The 16,411-nt window shown below is 54.3% G+C and overlaps 1 protein-coding gene across 3 annotated transcripts; it reads right to left on the bottom strand.

The window, feature by feature from the left end:
* Positions 1 to 1,657: 1,657 nt before the first annotated feature.
* Positions 1,658 to 12,669, bottom strand: CRYBB1 (crystallin beta B1). Of its 3 annotated transcripts, none has more exons than XM_060612865.2 (6): positions 12,567 to 12,669; positions 10,842 to 11,040; positions 8,952 to 9,070; positions 5,091 to 5,223; positions 2,704 to 2,846; positions 1,658 to 1,936 (listed from the first exon to the last, which is right to left on the bottom strand). In XM_060612865.2, exons 2-6 carry the CDS (start codon positions 11,007 to 11,009, stop codon positions 1,753 to 1,755), a joined length of 747 nt encoding a protein of 248 aa, XP_060468848.1. In that variant the 5' UTR covers positions 11,010 to 11,040; positions 12,567 to 12,669; the 3' UTR covers positions 1,658 to 1,752. The 3 variants fall into 3 exon arrangements, with proteins under 3 accessions (XP_060468848.1, XP_060468847.1, XP_060468849.1); XM_060612864.2 differs by having other exon boundaries at positions 10,842 to 11,047; positions 12,567 to 12,667; XM_060612866.2 differs by having other exon boundaries at positions 10,842 to 11,028; positions 12,567 to 12,657.
* Positions 12,670 to 16,411: the final 3,742 nt, after the last annotated feature.

Here is a 16,411-nt window from a genome sequence, read left to right as displayed (position 1 = left end):
GTCGAGCTGCCCTCGTAGGGACGGGCAGAATGAGTCCCAGGGAATGGAAGCATTTTGCCCAACACTGCAGCTTCTAGCAGTGAGACAGGGCAAACACCCACATCTACAGATTCCTGCCCCGGAATCTTCTAGTCCAAGACAAGAGAACCTGTCTTCTAATAGAAGATGCTGGTCACATTAGAGGGTGGAGGCGGGGAGACTGAGGATGGGAGGGAGTGGGAGGGCACGCCTCAGAGGGCAAAGACCTTCGGAGTCAGGTGGTGCCTCAACTTTGAAGCTCAGCAAAACCACAGAGTGGGGTTTCAGGAGGCCCCACCCTTCTTCTTTCCAGCTTCATCTCCTGCCACATTCAGCAACTTCTTTCCACCCACCCACCCCCCTCTCCCTCCCCGCTTCTGCCCACACAGCCGCCAAGCTAGTGCTCTCACATCAATAAGCTTTGCTTGGGCCCACCGCAAGCTCTCTCAACCTCTGTGCCTTTCCCATGGTGCCCCAGGCCTGCCAAGTACAGCTGTGTAAGTTGGGCACAGTGCAAAGGTATCGCATTCACACTTCGGGCGTCGCAGACGTAGGCCAAGAAATTCTGGCAGAGGGCAGTCAGATGTCTTGAGGAAGAGAGGTATCATTTTATCATTTGTACAAAGGTGCCATGTGGGATGGTAGTAAGGCCTCGCTGTTTGCTCTGCCTGGAATGTCATCGTTCTTCTTCCCCACCAAAGCGGGCTCCTGTCCTACCCCTCAAGGTCCCCTCAAACATCCCCTCCGCCATGGCAACACACCCCCCCCCCCGCCCACCCTCCTGCATGGATTAAAGGTTAATAACATCAATCAATAATAACTGTGGATATGGGAGTCAATATGGCCTGGCGCGGGTTTTCAAAGAGCAAAAGGCATGTGCCATTTGTAGTAGGAGGGATGATTCTCAGTGGAACTTGGACCCGGGATTAAGTAACCCTGCACCGGATACAAGAAAATAAGGCTCTTTTCAATCTTCTTTGATTATATCAGGGAGAAAAAACTCTGTGTGGCGTGTGTCTCCCATCTCTCTCCGCAACCCTTGGTAATCACCCATTTTATCAAAGCCCGCGCGGGGCTACAGGCTTAGAGCCTTCAGCGGGCAGGTGTCCGTCTGATACTTGGCCTTCTTAAAAAGTACATTTACACGATTGCTTTCTATCTATGGCATATGATGCTGATTCGCCACTTCCCGTGGTGCAATAAAGCTTCATTTACAAATCAATGCCTCTGAGCGCAAAATAGGAAGTCTGTTTAAATCAAAATATTAAGTAAATAACAAGACAGGTGTCGAGCAGAGAAGGCAAGAAATGAGCAGCGTGCACGAAGGAGCAGAGTTGGAAAGCACAGATTTGTTAAGAGCTCAGCAGTCAGAGGGCCTGGGTTCAAATTTTTGGCTGTGTGACCTTGGGCAAGTCATTTTTCCCTCTCTGAGCCTCAGTTTCCTCACCTGTCAAATGGGAATAATTATGCTCCCAGCCACTTAGAGTAGTCCAAAAGAGATATGAAGAGAACATGTGTCATGAACTTTTGCCTGTTGTGTTTATTACGAGTATACGTAATTATCAAGACAGAGGAAGTCACATGCCGGCAATGATGGGGGACCCCAAAGCTCACATTTATGCACAGACCCAGGAGACAATTTGGCTTTAGGAACTTTTATTTGCACGGGAAAGATGGGCAAACCGGGTCTGGGGGAGGGGTGGGGCAAGGGAGAAGAGCAGAGTGTGGATGGCTTCACTTGGAGGGCTCGGCGGCGAGGACCGGGAAGCAGCCCTCACGATGCCACTGCCTGTCACGCAGGCGACGCACGGCCTGCATCTGCGGCTGGAAGGCCCCCCACTCGTTCCAGTGCCGGAATTCGCCTGGCTCCAGGAGGTACTGGTACCCGCGGTAGCCGGGATATTGATAGCCGACCCAGCTGGAAGGGAAGTAAGGAGCACAGGGTGGAGACGGTCAGCCTCACTGCCTGGCACCCAGATCCCTGCCGGGACCAGCTCCCCCCATCCCTGCAATCTGTTCTCCATCCCTCATGGGCTTTGGTCACAGGAAGCGGGCGCGGCTCCTCTGTCCTGGCTTTGCCCCTTCTTGGGGCTTCCTATTGGCTTTGGCCAGTAACTCCACCTCTCTAAAAGACCTCAGTTTCCCCTTCTGGAAAGTTATTAGGGGGCCACGTGGAAAAATGTACCTAAAGTACTTCGTGTGCTTGGGTGGCAGGGAGATCAGTGCACATCCCACCGATGGTGGTGACGTGGGGCTCACACAACAGAATCGAAAGGATGAGACTAGGTTTTGGGGACTGGTTAGCAATGAGGCACAGAAGAAAGAGGAGCCTCCTTTCAAATAGTGGTTTCCTAGGTATGTAAGTGAATTTACATGTAGTGGTTGCGAACGCACAGTCTGATATCAGCAATACTTTCGTTCAGATCCCAGCACCGCTACCTGTTAGCTGTGGGATTCACAGCTAACCAAGCAATTGCCAGGTTTGTTCACACTGACATGTAATTCATCAGAGTATGAGTCCACTCTCCAGGGGAATAATGCTCTGTGGGTGCAATCCCAGGCCCCAGCACCAGGGAGGGGCCGTGTGGCCTTCCTACGCACCCAATGTTATATTCTAGAAGGGGGACCGCCTTTGAGCTCCGAGCTTAAGGCAGAAGCCACGGGCCTGGCAGGAGAGATGCTTACGTTCCACTGGAGACCCTCACGCTGCCCACGCGGTCACAGAAGCCATAGACCCAGAGACTGGGCACATCGTCCTCCTGGATCTCCATGGTGTTGCCCTTGAAGTTGGCACCTTCAAACAGGCAGATCTTGTGCTCCTGGGAGTCCTAGGGAAGGAGAGACCGGGTCAGGCATGTGAAGTGTGAATGGGGCGAAGAGAAGTAACATAGAGGGGCCCACTGGGTGTGGACAGAGAGACAGCTGAGTCTGCTCGGGCTGCCATGGGCCTTGCCTGGGGCTGCCACTGTCCGGCCTGGGAGGGCCCTCCTCAGCTGTGAAAAGAAGCTATAACGGCCTGTGTTTCATGGCACTGTCATGCGGGCTACACGTAGTAATTCACACAGCACTCTCCACACCGCGCCTAGCATACGATTCAGTGCTTACCAAACCCTGTATCCGTCACGGTTATCGTTACAGCCGGGGATGCAGAGGCTCAAAGAGGTCAAGACTCTTGATCGGCGTCACCCAGCCAGCGAGAGGCAGAGGCTCTCAGAGACGCAATTTATTCCTCCCAACCCAGCCTGCGCCCTTCTCCCCTCCGTCCCGCCACACCAGCTCTTTTGTAGTTCCTGGGCTCCCAGTTCATCCTTGCTTCAGGGAATTCGGCACCCCCTTTGCAGCGGAAAAGCCCGTCAGGCCTCTTGTGGCTGACTGGGTCCTCAGCCTCCAGGGAGCTGGCTTCCTTGACCACCCCTGGCCGGCTGCCACCGCCCACAGCAGAGCCCCACTAACCTCTCCTGCTCTCCTAGCCCGGGGTGCGTGCCACGTGCTTTGTGATTATAGACTGATTTCTGTGACTGGGTTTTCAGTAGCGGCCTCTTGTGAGGGCAGGGGCCTGGCCTGTCCCGTGAAGAGTTGTGCACCCAGAGCCTGCAACGGAGCCTGGCAGACAGAGGTCAACCGATAGTGGTTGAATGCATGATGGTAAGTGGGAGGTAGGTCAGGTTGGACACCCATCTAATGTCCCAGGAGTGTGGGCTGGGAAGGAGCCAGGGAACCGGGCGGGGAGGGAGCGGGAGCTGCCCAAGGAAGAGACCATGGTGGCCCGCACGAGGACAGTGGCCGAGATAGAGAGGGGAGAGGGGTCTGGTATTCTCAGCCCCGGCAACACCTCCTACCTTGTGGGCATGAGAAAGATACCAGTGCCCGTGACCCGGCCGCAGAGATTCGGATGCAATGGATCTGGGGTGGGGTGCAGGCACTGGGATTTGTCCCCCCTAGTAATAGACTATATAGTTAAGCAAATACGTCCAACCTATTAGAATTTCGACATGCAAACAGTGTAGCAATAGTAATGAGATCGTGATATTCTTATTTTTATTTTTGTACTACGTGGTCAAACCCTGGTTTGTGTATGTTACACTGAGAGCACCCCTCCATTCAGACTAGTCAAGAGTTAAGCACTCAACAGCCACATGTGGCTACTCCTTAAGGTATTGGGCAGCAAAGCTCTAGAGGCTACGAGAAACGCCCTGGCCGGTCAACCCTCCAAACAAGCTTTGTTGACATAGATTGCCTTTTAAGGACCGTTGATTGAGAGATACATCTATGAATTCTTACCAGGGGCCCATTACAGCCTGATAAGTCAGCTCCCAATTCTGAGAAATATGTTGGGGCAATGCCAAAACAGCTGGGATCACGGAGAGTCATAGAAGTTCTTCGGGAAAACTCCCATCATGGAGGCAGAAGCTGGTTACCCTTGGAGATCAACACTGGTGACGGAACACACGGCTGGTTCCAGCATCGCAACCAACACTACTCTGGAAAAACTGCCTTTCTTGGGGATCGCACCAGCGATCTTGGCTTTGAGCCTTCCTTAAGTGATACTATTTAGCTCAGCTAAATAGTATAAAGGAGCTACTTCAGTATGTTGTCCTATCATCGTGAAGTTCAAGGTGTCCTTCTACGACATCCCTCTTCTCAGCTACCACACAGGCTTGAACCTGCCCCTTGGAGGTTTTGAACAGGCACTGGGATTGTCAGAACTTCTTAGGAGGGTCTAACGTGGAGTCAGGGATGAGAAACAGTCCACAAAGAGAAGCAAGGGAGACACTGAAGTCTCTCGTTCCAACAACTAAGGTAGTGAGTCTCCTCTCTAAAGTGGCAGGGAAGGAAAAACCATATTTCGTATGTCTCATTGGTCCAGGGCTCCTAGCGGGGGCTGGGCACACCAGGAACACCTTATAAATCGATGAGCGTCAGGGCCCAGTGCCCTTGGTCATCGTCCCTCCCTGCCTGCCTTTCCTCCTTCTTTCCCTTGCTCGTCCCCCATTGCCTTGTTTGCAATCAGACCTGACCTTTGCTCCTGCCTCCCCACTGACCCCCCCAGGATGGGCTCAGGAGCCACTCACCATCTTGACAGGCCGGAAGGACATGAGCCTGTCGCTGCGGTAGCTGCTCGACCACGTGTCCCAGCGTGGGTACTCGCCCTTCTCCAGGACGAACATCTCCCCCCGGAAGTTGGACTGCTCAAAGGCGACCCAGCTGGATGTGGGAGGGATGGACAGAATGACGAGGGCCGGGAGGGGCAAAGGCAAGAAGGAGAGAGACCGTTAGCAGAAGCTCTTGGGTTTGAGCCTAGGCTATGTCACTTACAGGCTGTGTGACCATGGGCAAGTGGCTTTACCTCTCTGAGCCTTGGTTTCTTCCTCTACCATGCCTATTTTCTGGAGGCTGGTGGAGGATTCAATGAGACAGTGTGTGTCATTATGTGAGCAAAATGTTTCCCCAGTTGTGGGATTCACACACAACTTAAGCACTACAAGACCCTGGAGTAAAATAAGACATAAGAAGACATTTCCCTTGAAACCTGATTACAGCTAGGGGAAAGTCTCTGTTGGGTGCTGACGAACCTTTGACACTCACTAGTCTCTCTCTCTCTCTCTCTCTCTCTGATAAGGAAAGAACAGCCATCCACCCAGAGCCTTGAGCAAGCAAACGGTGTAACAGCCCTTCTTTACGTCCATCGTGTTGACTCTTCACCTTTTACTTACAGCGAGTGATACTAGCTTTCCATGTGTGAAACGGATGTCAAGGTTCTTTAGACAGATATTTAATTGTGTTCGAAAGGGTCGTTTGAAATGAAATATACTAAACAAATCAAAGTCTTGGTAGCACAGGGGCAAGGGGCACGCTGATACAGGGGCCCAGATCACACGCTGGATGAGGACTGGTCTGGAATATGGAAGACACCCAGTAATTGGTATGGGGGCAGTGGTAGGAGCATCGCCTTCTCAGACCCCTCTGACAATTCAGTGTGACAGTGCATTGGAAGATGTTCAGTCCTCTCCAAGAAAGGATTACAAGCCCGAAGTCACACAGGGCTTTTATTGGCTTTGCCAGTGTCTCCTGATTAAGGATGGGAAGTCCGCTTGTGTTGAAGGGATCCCCTGGTTCTGGGGGAGGTTGATGAAAAAGTTGAGGCTAAGGGACCCATTTCATAGATGGGAAAGTTGAGGCTAAGGGATCCCTTGGCCTTTGCTCTGTATGTGTTCAGGGAGTCTCAGGGAATAAGAGGGGACACTGACGTCGGTATCACCTCTCTGGGATCTTCCTCAGAAGGAGACAGGGAGGCATGTAGGGGATGGGCTACCACCATGGACTGAAACACTATGAGCCCCTGGAGCCTCAGGTCCTTGTCTGGGGAATGAGCCAATGCCCCCTGGAGTGACAGAATTAAAGATGCAGTTATGGTCCTAGAACGGAGGGGAATCTGCCTCAGCCTGCTTGATCTAGAGGAGATGAGAAAAGGGTGGATGGATGGATGGATGGATGGATGGATGGATGGATGGATGGTTGAATGGATGGATAGGTGGCTGGATAGGTAAGTAGATGGATACAAGGGTAGATGGCTGGGTGGATAGATAGATGTATTGATGGATGGATGGATAGAGGGAGCAGATGGCTGAATAAGTGGAAAATGGATGGATGGATGGATGGATGGATGGGCTGATCTACAGATGGATGGATAAATGGATAGATAGATGGATGATGAATGGATGGTTGGGTGGATGGGGAGGGAGCCTTGGAAGATGGTGCCATGCAGTAATTAAGAGCCTAGACTCTGGAAACTGACCTAAGTTCTAATCCCAATTTATCATTTATCTGCTGCGTGACTTCAGGCAAATCACTCAAACTCATTAAGCCCCAGTAGAGGAGAGGAGAGATCGCATCTACCTGTGAGGGTCGAAAAACGAATGCATGGACCAAGTCCAGCCCAGAGAAATCTCCACAAATACTATCTTTTATGACTAAAGAAAGAACAAAGCTGCAGGATGGAAAGATTCTGATGTAACTTGCCACCCTGCCCGCCTGTACCTCAGGCGTTGGACCTCAGGGATTCTCTGAGATCAGGAAAGACTTTGTGCCCGCAAACTCTCCCTGTCACCGCTCTGGGAGTCATAATACCCAGTGAGGACCCGTTATAAGAATGAGGACTCGTATATATTTGTTTCAATCTTTTCTCATCTCCTGTGGCTCACTGGAGCCTTACGAGAAAGGAGAGAAGTAGGGCAGGGATATTAAGTTACAGATATGGAAACTGAGGCTCAGAGGGGCCCAGTCACCGTCTAAGGTCCCGGCATGGTGTCAGGTGTCAGGGTGAAGGCTCCTAGGTTTCAGGCAGGCATGCCCCTCTCTCCCCACCCCTGTGCTGAGGGCACACCCCTCCTCTCCTTCCCCCGCCCGCCTCACCCTCTACCACCGCCTTTCCCACCGCCCTGCCGGTCCTGACACAGACTCGGGACGCTGGACCACAGCCCCTCTCCTCTCCCCGTCGGGCACAGCCGAAGACCAGCTGCATCCTTGTTGGAGGAGAAATACTCTGGGTTTGAGTCACTGTCACCAAAAAAAGCCCGAAAACCCAAATTGGCCACATCCGTAGCTTCTGTTCCCAGCTGGGCTTTGGGTCTGAGGGTGGGGCTGAGGCCGTGTTGACCACACCAGGGGTGGGGGTGGGGCAGGAGGTAGAAGTGCACCTCCTTCGCTGAATTTCGCTACACTCACAGGGCAATGGGGAGGGGAAGCAGTCGTCACTGTCACCCGCTATGTTTGGGCAGGCACGAAGTGCCAGGCTGCCTTAGCTCTTTTAGGCTTCAGCATAATTCGATGGAGGGGAGTGGGGACCATTACTCTCCCCATTTCAGAGATGAGAAAACTGAGGTTCGGAGACGGTACAGGTGAATGGGGGAGGTGGGACTTCAACTCAGGCCTGACTGACCTCAAAGCCCATCTCTGCCCTTTTGTACTGCAGTCCCACGATGCTGGGTATACAGGCTGACCCCACCCCTTGGGGGATGGGGGGCTGGTGGGACAAGAGGCAAAGCAGCCACGTGGGTCCTGTCCTGCACTCTGACCTCAGCAGGGCTTGGAGCCGGTACAGCCACTGCATCCACCAGGCTTTCCATGGGGGTCACTAAGGCCCAGAGAGGCCCGGAGAGCCAGGGGCAGGCAGTGGAGTAAGTGATGAAAACACTGGATGAAACTGACCTGAGTTGCTGCCATTTACCGCTGCTTGACTTTGGCCAAGGGACCTAACCCCTCTGAGCCTCTGAGAAAAGCGCCTGCCTTGGGGCGCCTGGGTGCTCAGTCGGTTAAGCGTCCGACTTCGGCTCAGGTCATGCATGATCTCTCGGTTCCTGAGTCTGAGCCCCCCGCGTCGGGCTCCGTGCGGACAGCTCCGAGCCCGGAGCCTGCCTCGGATTCTGTGTCTCCCTCTCTCTCTGCCCCTCCCCCACTCGCGCTGTCTTTCTCTCTCACAAAAATAAATAAAACATTAAAAAAAAAGAAAAAAAGAACAGCCCATGCCTCATGTAGCAATCATCCAGGTAAAGCCCTCAGTCGGTGTCCAGCACCTAGTGTGTGCTCAGTGGATGCTGACTGTTTCTCGTAAGGCTGCCTGAGGCCCAGGAGGGAGGCAGTGGGAGAAGCAGGGTTCGTTCCTTCTATAGAGAAAAAGCGTTTCTCCCCCAGAATCGTGACTTACTGTGAGTGTGACCTTACGCTAATCAAATCATCTCTCTGAACCTCAGTTTCTTCATCTGTAGAATGGGAAGGGGGATAATACCGCCCCCTCGCGTTTGAAACAAGGACTGGAAATATTACACGGGTCTCCACTAACATGGAGCAGGTGCCCAGGAGATGGCAGCTACTGTGTTTCATTATTATTATTCTACTGTGGCCCTGGGAGTGCCCTCCCCCCCGCCAACACTCACGGTCCCGAGGTGACAATGAGGCTGCGCACTCGGTCGAAGCCACGGTCTCCCAGGTTCAAGCACTCCCCAGAGAATTCCACACGCCGGCCCTGGAAGTTCTCCTGCTCAAAGACCACCAGCTGCAGGAGGGAACCCCCGTCCCCGGGGCGGGGGGGGGGGCGGAAAAGGGTACGGAGTGAGGGGGGAGGTACACCCCCCAGGTCAAAACTTCATTAAGTATCTATATAAGTAAGAGCAGACCCACACGGATCATAGGAGAGTGGGCCACGAGCCAAATTCTGTGCAACTATCCTGTCCTCCCTTCCTTACACTTCTGGACTGAGCATCTCTGCACCATCTTTAGGAATTGATGGCTCTTCCTTCCCGCCTCGGTGCTGTTCCTTCTGCCTGGAATGCCCTCTGCAATATACGTCCCCATCCTGGAGCTCATCCATGGTCCCTGTCCTGCTCTAGGCTCAGATGTCACCTCCTCCAGGAAGCCTTCCCTGATACACTTGCCCCATGTGGGCTTGGTTGAGTGACCCTGCACTGTGCTTAACCCATTATCAGCACAACCAACACGGTCCCTGCTGCTTTGCTTCCTGGCTTCTCTCTGCGCACCCCCTCCCCTTTATTCAACCTCCAAAGACCAAAGGCTCCTCCAGGGCAGGGTGTGGGGTTGATCTGGTTGTGCACCCGCAGCCTCAGCCTCAGCCTCAGCGCCTGTCATGGAGCTAACGCTCAGAAAGCACTTGCCAGTTCACCTGCCTCAGCGTAGGGGCCTCTGTGCTGAACTTGGGCTAATCCCTCCCTTCACTGGGCCTCCAGCATTTTGTTGTCCTGAGCTGGGAAAACCTCGTCGTTCACTTGACCTGAGGCAAGTGTCCTCCTTCTCTGAGCCTCAGTTTCCCCAGCTACACAAGGAGGAGGTGCACACACCCTTGACCCAGCACGTGCACGCCTCCACTTGCCCTCCCCAGAGGAACTCTGGCACGTGGGCCTCAGGAGACACGGACAAGAACGACCCGGCCACACTTTTCGCCAGAGAAAAGCCAGCAGCCACCCAAATATGGTCTTCAGGAGTGACGGTCCCACTGTGACACATCAGCAGCCCAAATGAGTGACCCATAGAAACACACAGCAATGTGGCTGACTATTCTGGATCTCGTGGGAGTGGGTGGAAAGAAAAGGGAAAAACCCAAATGATTGCATACAGCATCATTCTAGAAGTTAACACCACGTAAAATACAAACACAGGAATTTCTTTTAATGGCATAATGCATAAAAATGCAGGAAGGCAGGGGTACCTGGGTGGCTCAGTCGGTTAGGAGTCTGACTTCGGCTCAGGTCATGATGTCACAGCTCGTGAGTTCGAGCCCCGCATCGGGTTCTGTGCTGACAGCTCAGAGCCTGGAGCCTGCTCTGGATTCTGTGTCTCCCTCTCTCTGTCCCTCCCCCCTTCACACCCTGTCTCTCTCTCCTCTCAAAGATGAATAAAAACGTTAAAAAAAATAATATCAAAAAGAACGAACTGCATGACAAAAGCCAGCCACATGCGGACCACATGAGAGAGCACGTAGTGAACCCAGTTCTGTGCACCCCAGTTTGAAACCTAAACCCACCCCAACCGGAGAGGCTAGATGTTGAGGTCTACGGAAGCCCTTTCAGACCTCAGTGCCTCGAAGAATTTTCCGGAGGGGCTGAGGCCACCTGCAGCTCCTAGAGTACCTCCCAGGGGGCGGGTGGTTCCTGCTGCTAAGCCAGCCCACCTCTGCCCCCCCTTCCTTTCTCAAAACTCCGAGGGGGGGGGGGAGGGGGGAGGAGGGAGGGGGAGGGAAAGAGGAGGGGAGAGGGGAGGAGGGAGAGGAAATGCAGGGGTGGAGCCCAGCCACTGCTCCCCGGAGTGCTTACCTTGTAGTTGCCTAGAGGCAGGTCCCCCGCTTTTGTCGTTGGCACGGATGCGGGGGCCAGGGCGGGGCCGGGGCTGGGGGCTGGTCCTGCAGCTGGGGCCCCTTTCCCCTTCCCATCAGGCCCTGTGTTCGCTGCCGCTGTAGCTGAGGCCTTCACAGCCTGAGACATGGTCCCCACCTGCAAACCTCTGCAAAGGAACCTTTGGCCTGGGTCACTCAGGGATGGCGCCCTTAAGCTGTGTCCCAGCCTCGCATTCCCCTCCCCCCCAACTGGCCCCAAGATGTTCGCAGCCCTCTCTGAACTCATTTGTGCGCTCTCTCTCTCTCATTCTAAGTCCCCTGCCTGGGGACCGCTTTTTCTTGGTGTGCCTTCCCCCAGGCCTCCTGCCACCTGCCGCCCCCCCGCCCCCCACCACCTGGCACGCCGCTCATCAGGCTTCTCTGCTGGTTCCATTCAGTTCGCCTCCCCAGATTCATAACAAGATGTCCCATCTGGGGGTCCTTGGGGTACCCCGCGCACGTCACCAGCATTTGTGATCCTGAATGCTGAGCCAGTGCGGTGGGTTCAGTGGGGGCCATGGCATCCCCTCTGAGCTCAGAGAGGGGAGTGACCCGCCCCAGCACACACGGCTGCTAAGAGGTAGGGCTCAAATCTCACCTCAAGCAGATGGACCCAGCCGCCGGGTTATTACCTGCTCTGCTCTTTCCTTATTCTGATGAGCCCACCCCACCGTCCCCAGCGGCATCGGCCGGCCGTAGATTCTCAACCAACAGCTGTTCCAGGAATGAATGCCTGCGGATTCTTGACCTCTTCCCAGGTTGACCTGCTGCCTCTGGCATTGGCCGCCAAGGGTGTGTGGGTGCAGACACGGGCCCGGGACTGGGGCATAATGGAGGGAGCCGAGAGAGTGGGTCGAGTGTACGTAGGGGCTTCTGAGACGAAGCCCTCTCCGGCTGCGTAGGCGCTGGCTGGAGAGGGCTTTGGTCAATGCCTGTGGCTCCTCAGTGCTTTGGGGTCATGGGCGCCTTTGAGTGTTTGAAGAACGCCCTGTGATTGCCCCCCTTTCATTTTGGAGACAATTTCTGGGGATCTGAGGACCCCCTGCCAGTACAGATTAAGGCCCTCCGGTCCCTGGCTGGTTCCTGAAGGCTTTGGGTAAGAAAGAGCTAATTGGGACAAGTAGACCCTCCCCTCTACTTCTCCCAGGAGGGTTGTCGTTTCTCTGCCGTGCTCTGCCCACTCTGGGCAGGCCAGACATCTGGGCCACATCTGTGACTTCCAGGCTCTTGCTTACATCCCTCACAACCCCCATGTCACTCTGGGAATCAACATTCCCCTGAGCTGGCAGTCAGGGTCCTTCCTTCCTGGAGATGTTCCTGTTCTCTCTCTCTCTCCCTCTCCCTCTCCCTCTCCCTCTCCCTCTCCCTCTCCCTCTCCCTCTCCCTCTCCCTCTCCCTTTCCCTGTCTCTCTCCCTCTCCCTCTCCCTCTCCCTCTCCCTCTCCCTCTCCCTCTCTCTCTCCCTCTCTCTCTCTCCTTCTCTCTGTCCTTCTCTGTTTATTTTTATCTCCTCTCTCTCTCACTCCGCCTTTCTCTCTCTTCTGCTACAGCTCTCTTTGCCTCCCTCTGTCTCTCCCCTCCTCTCCTCTCCTCTCCTCTCCTCTCCTCTCCTCTCCTCTCCCCTCCCCTCCCCTTGGGCTCTCGGCAGCTGCCGGGTCCCCTCTTACCTGGGGACCTGCTACTTCCTGCTAAAGGACAGGCAGGCAGACGGGCGGGCGGACTGGTGCAGTGGGTGACTGGGGGCCGACCCCCCATTTTATAGTCTGGCAGACACCAGGGCCCATGCCCTATGACACAAAGCTGGAGCTGGCTCAGCAGGCTCTGGGCTGGGGGTGGCCCCTGGGGCCCCGACCTCGCCTAGGTTACTGTGGAGAGCAGCAGTTTCCATTGTGAGCCCAGCTCGCACAGCAGAAACCCTGGCCAGCTGCCACTTTGCCTCGCCCCCGTGCCTGGCCCCTACCGGGAGGCCTTTCTCCAAAAACCCAGCTGTGCTGGGCCCATGGGGTCCCCGCTGGCTGCCAGTCCCGGGACAGGGAAAAGAGGAGCCCCGGGAGGGGGGTGGTGGTGGGATACTTGGGTGACAGGGGGCATAGCAGGTGCGAAAATGCTCTGTAAAGGCAGATGTGGGTGTGATCCCAAGAGCCCCGCCTACTGAGTGTTTGCAGTGTCCTAAGCGCACCGCCAAAAGCACGACTCCTGCCATCTTGGTCAAGCCCCAGGGCAGCCCATCTTATCTGGTACTTTCAATGCCCATTTCACAGATGAGCCCAGCTCTCTGAAAGAGAGGTCGGAGGCAGGAACCGGCCCAAACCGGCTGCCCCGGGGGCCTGTGTGCTTCATTCTCCTGACATCTGATCTCGGCTCTGGCCTGACTTTCTGCCCTCAGTATAGACGTCAGGCTGTGCTCAGGCCTGTTGAAGGTTCAAAGCCTGAGTCCTGTTCCTCTATCCACATTGAGCCCAGATTCTTCCTCCACTCTTCCGTGACCTGCCTGTAGAAGTCCCCCCGCTGCCCCCCCTGCCCTAAGCTGACCCCGGGGACAGAGCTGGTGGCCAGGAACACGACTGCCATCTGGAAGCTTCCTTGGGGAAGCCCCGAACCCCACTCCCTTCTTGTCCTCTGCTGGACCCCAGCACTGGCACAGAGGCACCCCCAGTCAATTTGGGGGGGACTAAATGGTCCCACCAATGGCTCATGATGCAAGCTGGGGCACAGGGGGAAATGGGGGAACCAGGGTGAGGGAGAGAACCAGGGTGACTGGCTGGGAGACATGGAGAGGCACAGAGAGAGACGGAGACAGAAACGCAGAGCAGCAGTGGGGGAGACGGACCGTGCAGGGGAAGAGACAGAAGGCAAAAGAGAGCAAGAAAAACTCAGAAAAACGGAACAGACACCAGAAGTCACATCTTCCAATTCCTTCCTTTTGCAAACGGGGAGACTGAGGCCCAGCGGGAACGGGTGACTTCCCCAAGGTCACGGAGGGTGAACACATGTACTGCTGGGGGGGGGGGGGACTGCTGAGCTGGGTCAGCCTGCAGCCTGGCCCCCTGGCCCCAGGTAGTGGTGACAGCATGGGTTCCTGCCCCCTGTGTGGGGGGTCCAGGGACCCAGGCCCCACGGAACTCAGCTCCGCCTGGAGATCACGCTGGCTTGGGGCCAGCTCTGCCGGCTGCCCCTCCACCCCCCCACCCAACGTCGCCTCACTTCCCGGCCTCTCTCTCAGCCTTTCATCCTCGGCCAAGGCCTAGGAGCGGGGGCAGGAACCACAAGATGGGGCAGCCACTGGAACAGGGGCCAAGATGCCTGCGGCTGGGGCGGGGGGCGGGGGGAACCACCCACAGGTCTGGGCTTCAAGGCCAGGCTGTCTGGGAGAGTTCCATCTCCCTCGTGGCAATGGGCCCCCTGCCAAAGAGTGGGGGTAGAGGTAGGGGATGGCCCCCCATGCTGGGTGGCTACACCCTGAGCCTTTTCACTGACTTGGGTCCCGCAAGCCTCACTATGAGGGGCTGTCTCTGGGATGCATCCTGTTTACAGATGAGGAAACCAAGGCAAATCCTTTTCTCCGTTCTCAGCCTGGGAGCTCATCCATGAAATGGAATTGGGAGTTACTTCTTTTTAATTCTTCAACCCAGGCTCTTGAAAGCAATGTACTCCTGCTTTTCCATGAAGAATTCTTCATATATATATATATATATATATATATATATATATATGTTCATGTATATAGTGATATATATATATATATATATATATATATATATATATATATATGTGTGTGTGTGTGTGTCAAAGTTTATTTATTTATTTTGAGACAGAGCGCATGAGCAGGGGAGGAGCAGAGAGAGAGGAAGGGAGAAAGAATCCCAAGCAGGTTCTGCCTTGTCAGGGCAGAGCCTGACTTGGGGCTTGAACTTACGAACCTTGATATCGTGCATGACCTGAGCTGAAATCAAGAGTTGGGCGTCTAACCCACTGAGCCGCCCAGGCGCCCCCCCCCCCCCATGAAGAATTATTTAATAGGAAGTCATTTTTGCACCTTTATTGAGCTGTAATTGGCACATAACTTTGTGTAAGTATAAGGTGCACAGTGTATTGATTTGATGCACGGGCGTGTGTTGCTGCTTTGTTTTGTTTTGTTTGTGCTTGAGAACAGGTAGGATCTACTCTCTTAGCAACGTCCAAGTACGTGATGGAATATCATTAGGTACAATCACCATGCTAGGTCCCCAGACTTCTTAATCTTACAAGGGGGGTTGCCCCCTTTGAACAACATCTCCCCGTGTCCCCCACCGGCCAAGCCCTGGAACACCACTTTACTCTCTGTTTCTATGAGGGTTTTTTTTGGCAGATCTCGTGTTATATAAGTGATATCATACGGTATTTGTCTTTCTCTGTCTATTGCAAATGGCAGAACTTTCTTCTTGCTCATGGCTAAGTCATACCCATGTTTATATGCCACATCTTGATCCGTTCATCCGTTGGTGGACACTTGGGTTTCCCCCACGTGTTGGCTGTTGTGAATAACACTGCAATAAACACGGGGGTACGGGTATCTTCATAGTAATCACCTTTATAATTAGCAATGATAATGACAGTGAGGAGGTGCATAACGCTTTCTGTGTTTCAGTTCAGGAGTGGCAAGTGTTGTTCGTGGGTAATCACACTTATCTGCACATTACCCCTATCTCTTAGGCTGAGCCCAATTTATTCTTCATACCCATTTTGTACACGGGGAAACTGAGGCTCAGAGAGATTAAGCCACACGCTCAAGTTTTCCAGCCCGTAAAGGGAGGTGCGGACCCAGGCTGCTTGGTCGCAGAGGTTGCATCCCTGGCCTTTTATCTTTCGTGATAGCCCTTCATCAGAGTCACGCATTTGACAAGGCTGCCTCTAACCAGCCCTGGAGGGAGCTAATGTTGCCATTTTGTAGGCCATGAACTTGAGATCAGACATCCTCCAGGTCACCCAGATGTTAAGAGGCAGGGCTGGATTTCACCCAGAGCCATCTGGTTTCCAGCCACACTCGTTCTCCGCTGTCAGTGGCCCCTCTTGGGTCAGCCCTCAGAGGGTGGGAGTGTGGGGACGGGTTACCCAAAGCAAATCTTACCCCCTCCCCCCCCCCCCCCCGGATATCTGACAGGTTTATTTGCACAGCAGCGTTCACACCCACCATCTCCTTTATTCTGCCTACGGAACCATCTGGACTCCTCTTTGAACTCTGTGGGTCCTGGAGATCTTGGCCCCTGCCTGCCTTCGTGCCGGGCTCCCTCTTTCAGGGTCCTGGAACTCCAGCTCAATTGGGCTACTGGCTCTTCCTCGCACATATGCTCCCAAGTTCCCACCTCTACACTTTTGCTTAGAAAAAGCATTCCCTGAAGCTCACTTTGTATACATCCTCCTCACCCTTCAGAGTCTCGCACCTGCCTTCAGAGTCTTGCTAAATGCCACCTCTGACATGAAGCCTTCCCTGATTACCCCTACTGGAAGAGGAGGGGGTGGGGGAGGAGGAAAT

This window comes from Panthera onca, chromosome D3 (genome assembly GCF_046562875.1).
Source record: "Panthera onca isolate mPanOnc1 chromosome D3, mPanOnc1 haplotype 2, whole genome shotgun sequence".
NCBI lineage: Eukaryota > Metazoa > Chordata > Mammalia > Carnivora > Felidae > Panthera > Panthera onca.
This window is presented reverse-complemented; position numbering and strand designations above follow the sequence as displayed.

What these genes read in the sequence shown, in the direction of transcription:
- CRYBB1 (XM_060612864.2), bottom strand. Translation starts at nt 12,654, where the DNA reads ATGGGGGGTCGGCCCCCAGTCACCCACTGCACCAGTCCGCCCGCCCGT. An exon ending in AGGAAGTAGCAGGTCCCCAG is followed by an intron (nt 11,048 to 12,566) that starts GTAAGAGGGGAC and finishes TGAGTGACCCAG; the next exon opens with GCCAAAGGTTCCTTTGCAGA. An exon ending in CTCATTGTCACCTCGGGACC is followed by an intron (nt 5,224 to 8,951) that starts GTGAGTGTTGGC and finishes TCCCACATCCAG; the next exon opens with CTGGGTCGCCTTTGAGCAGT.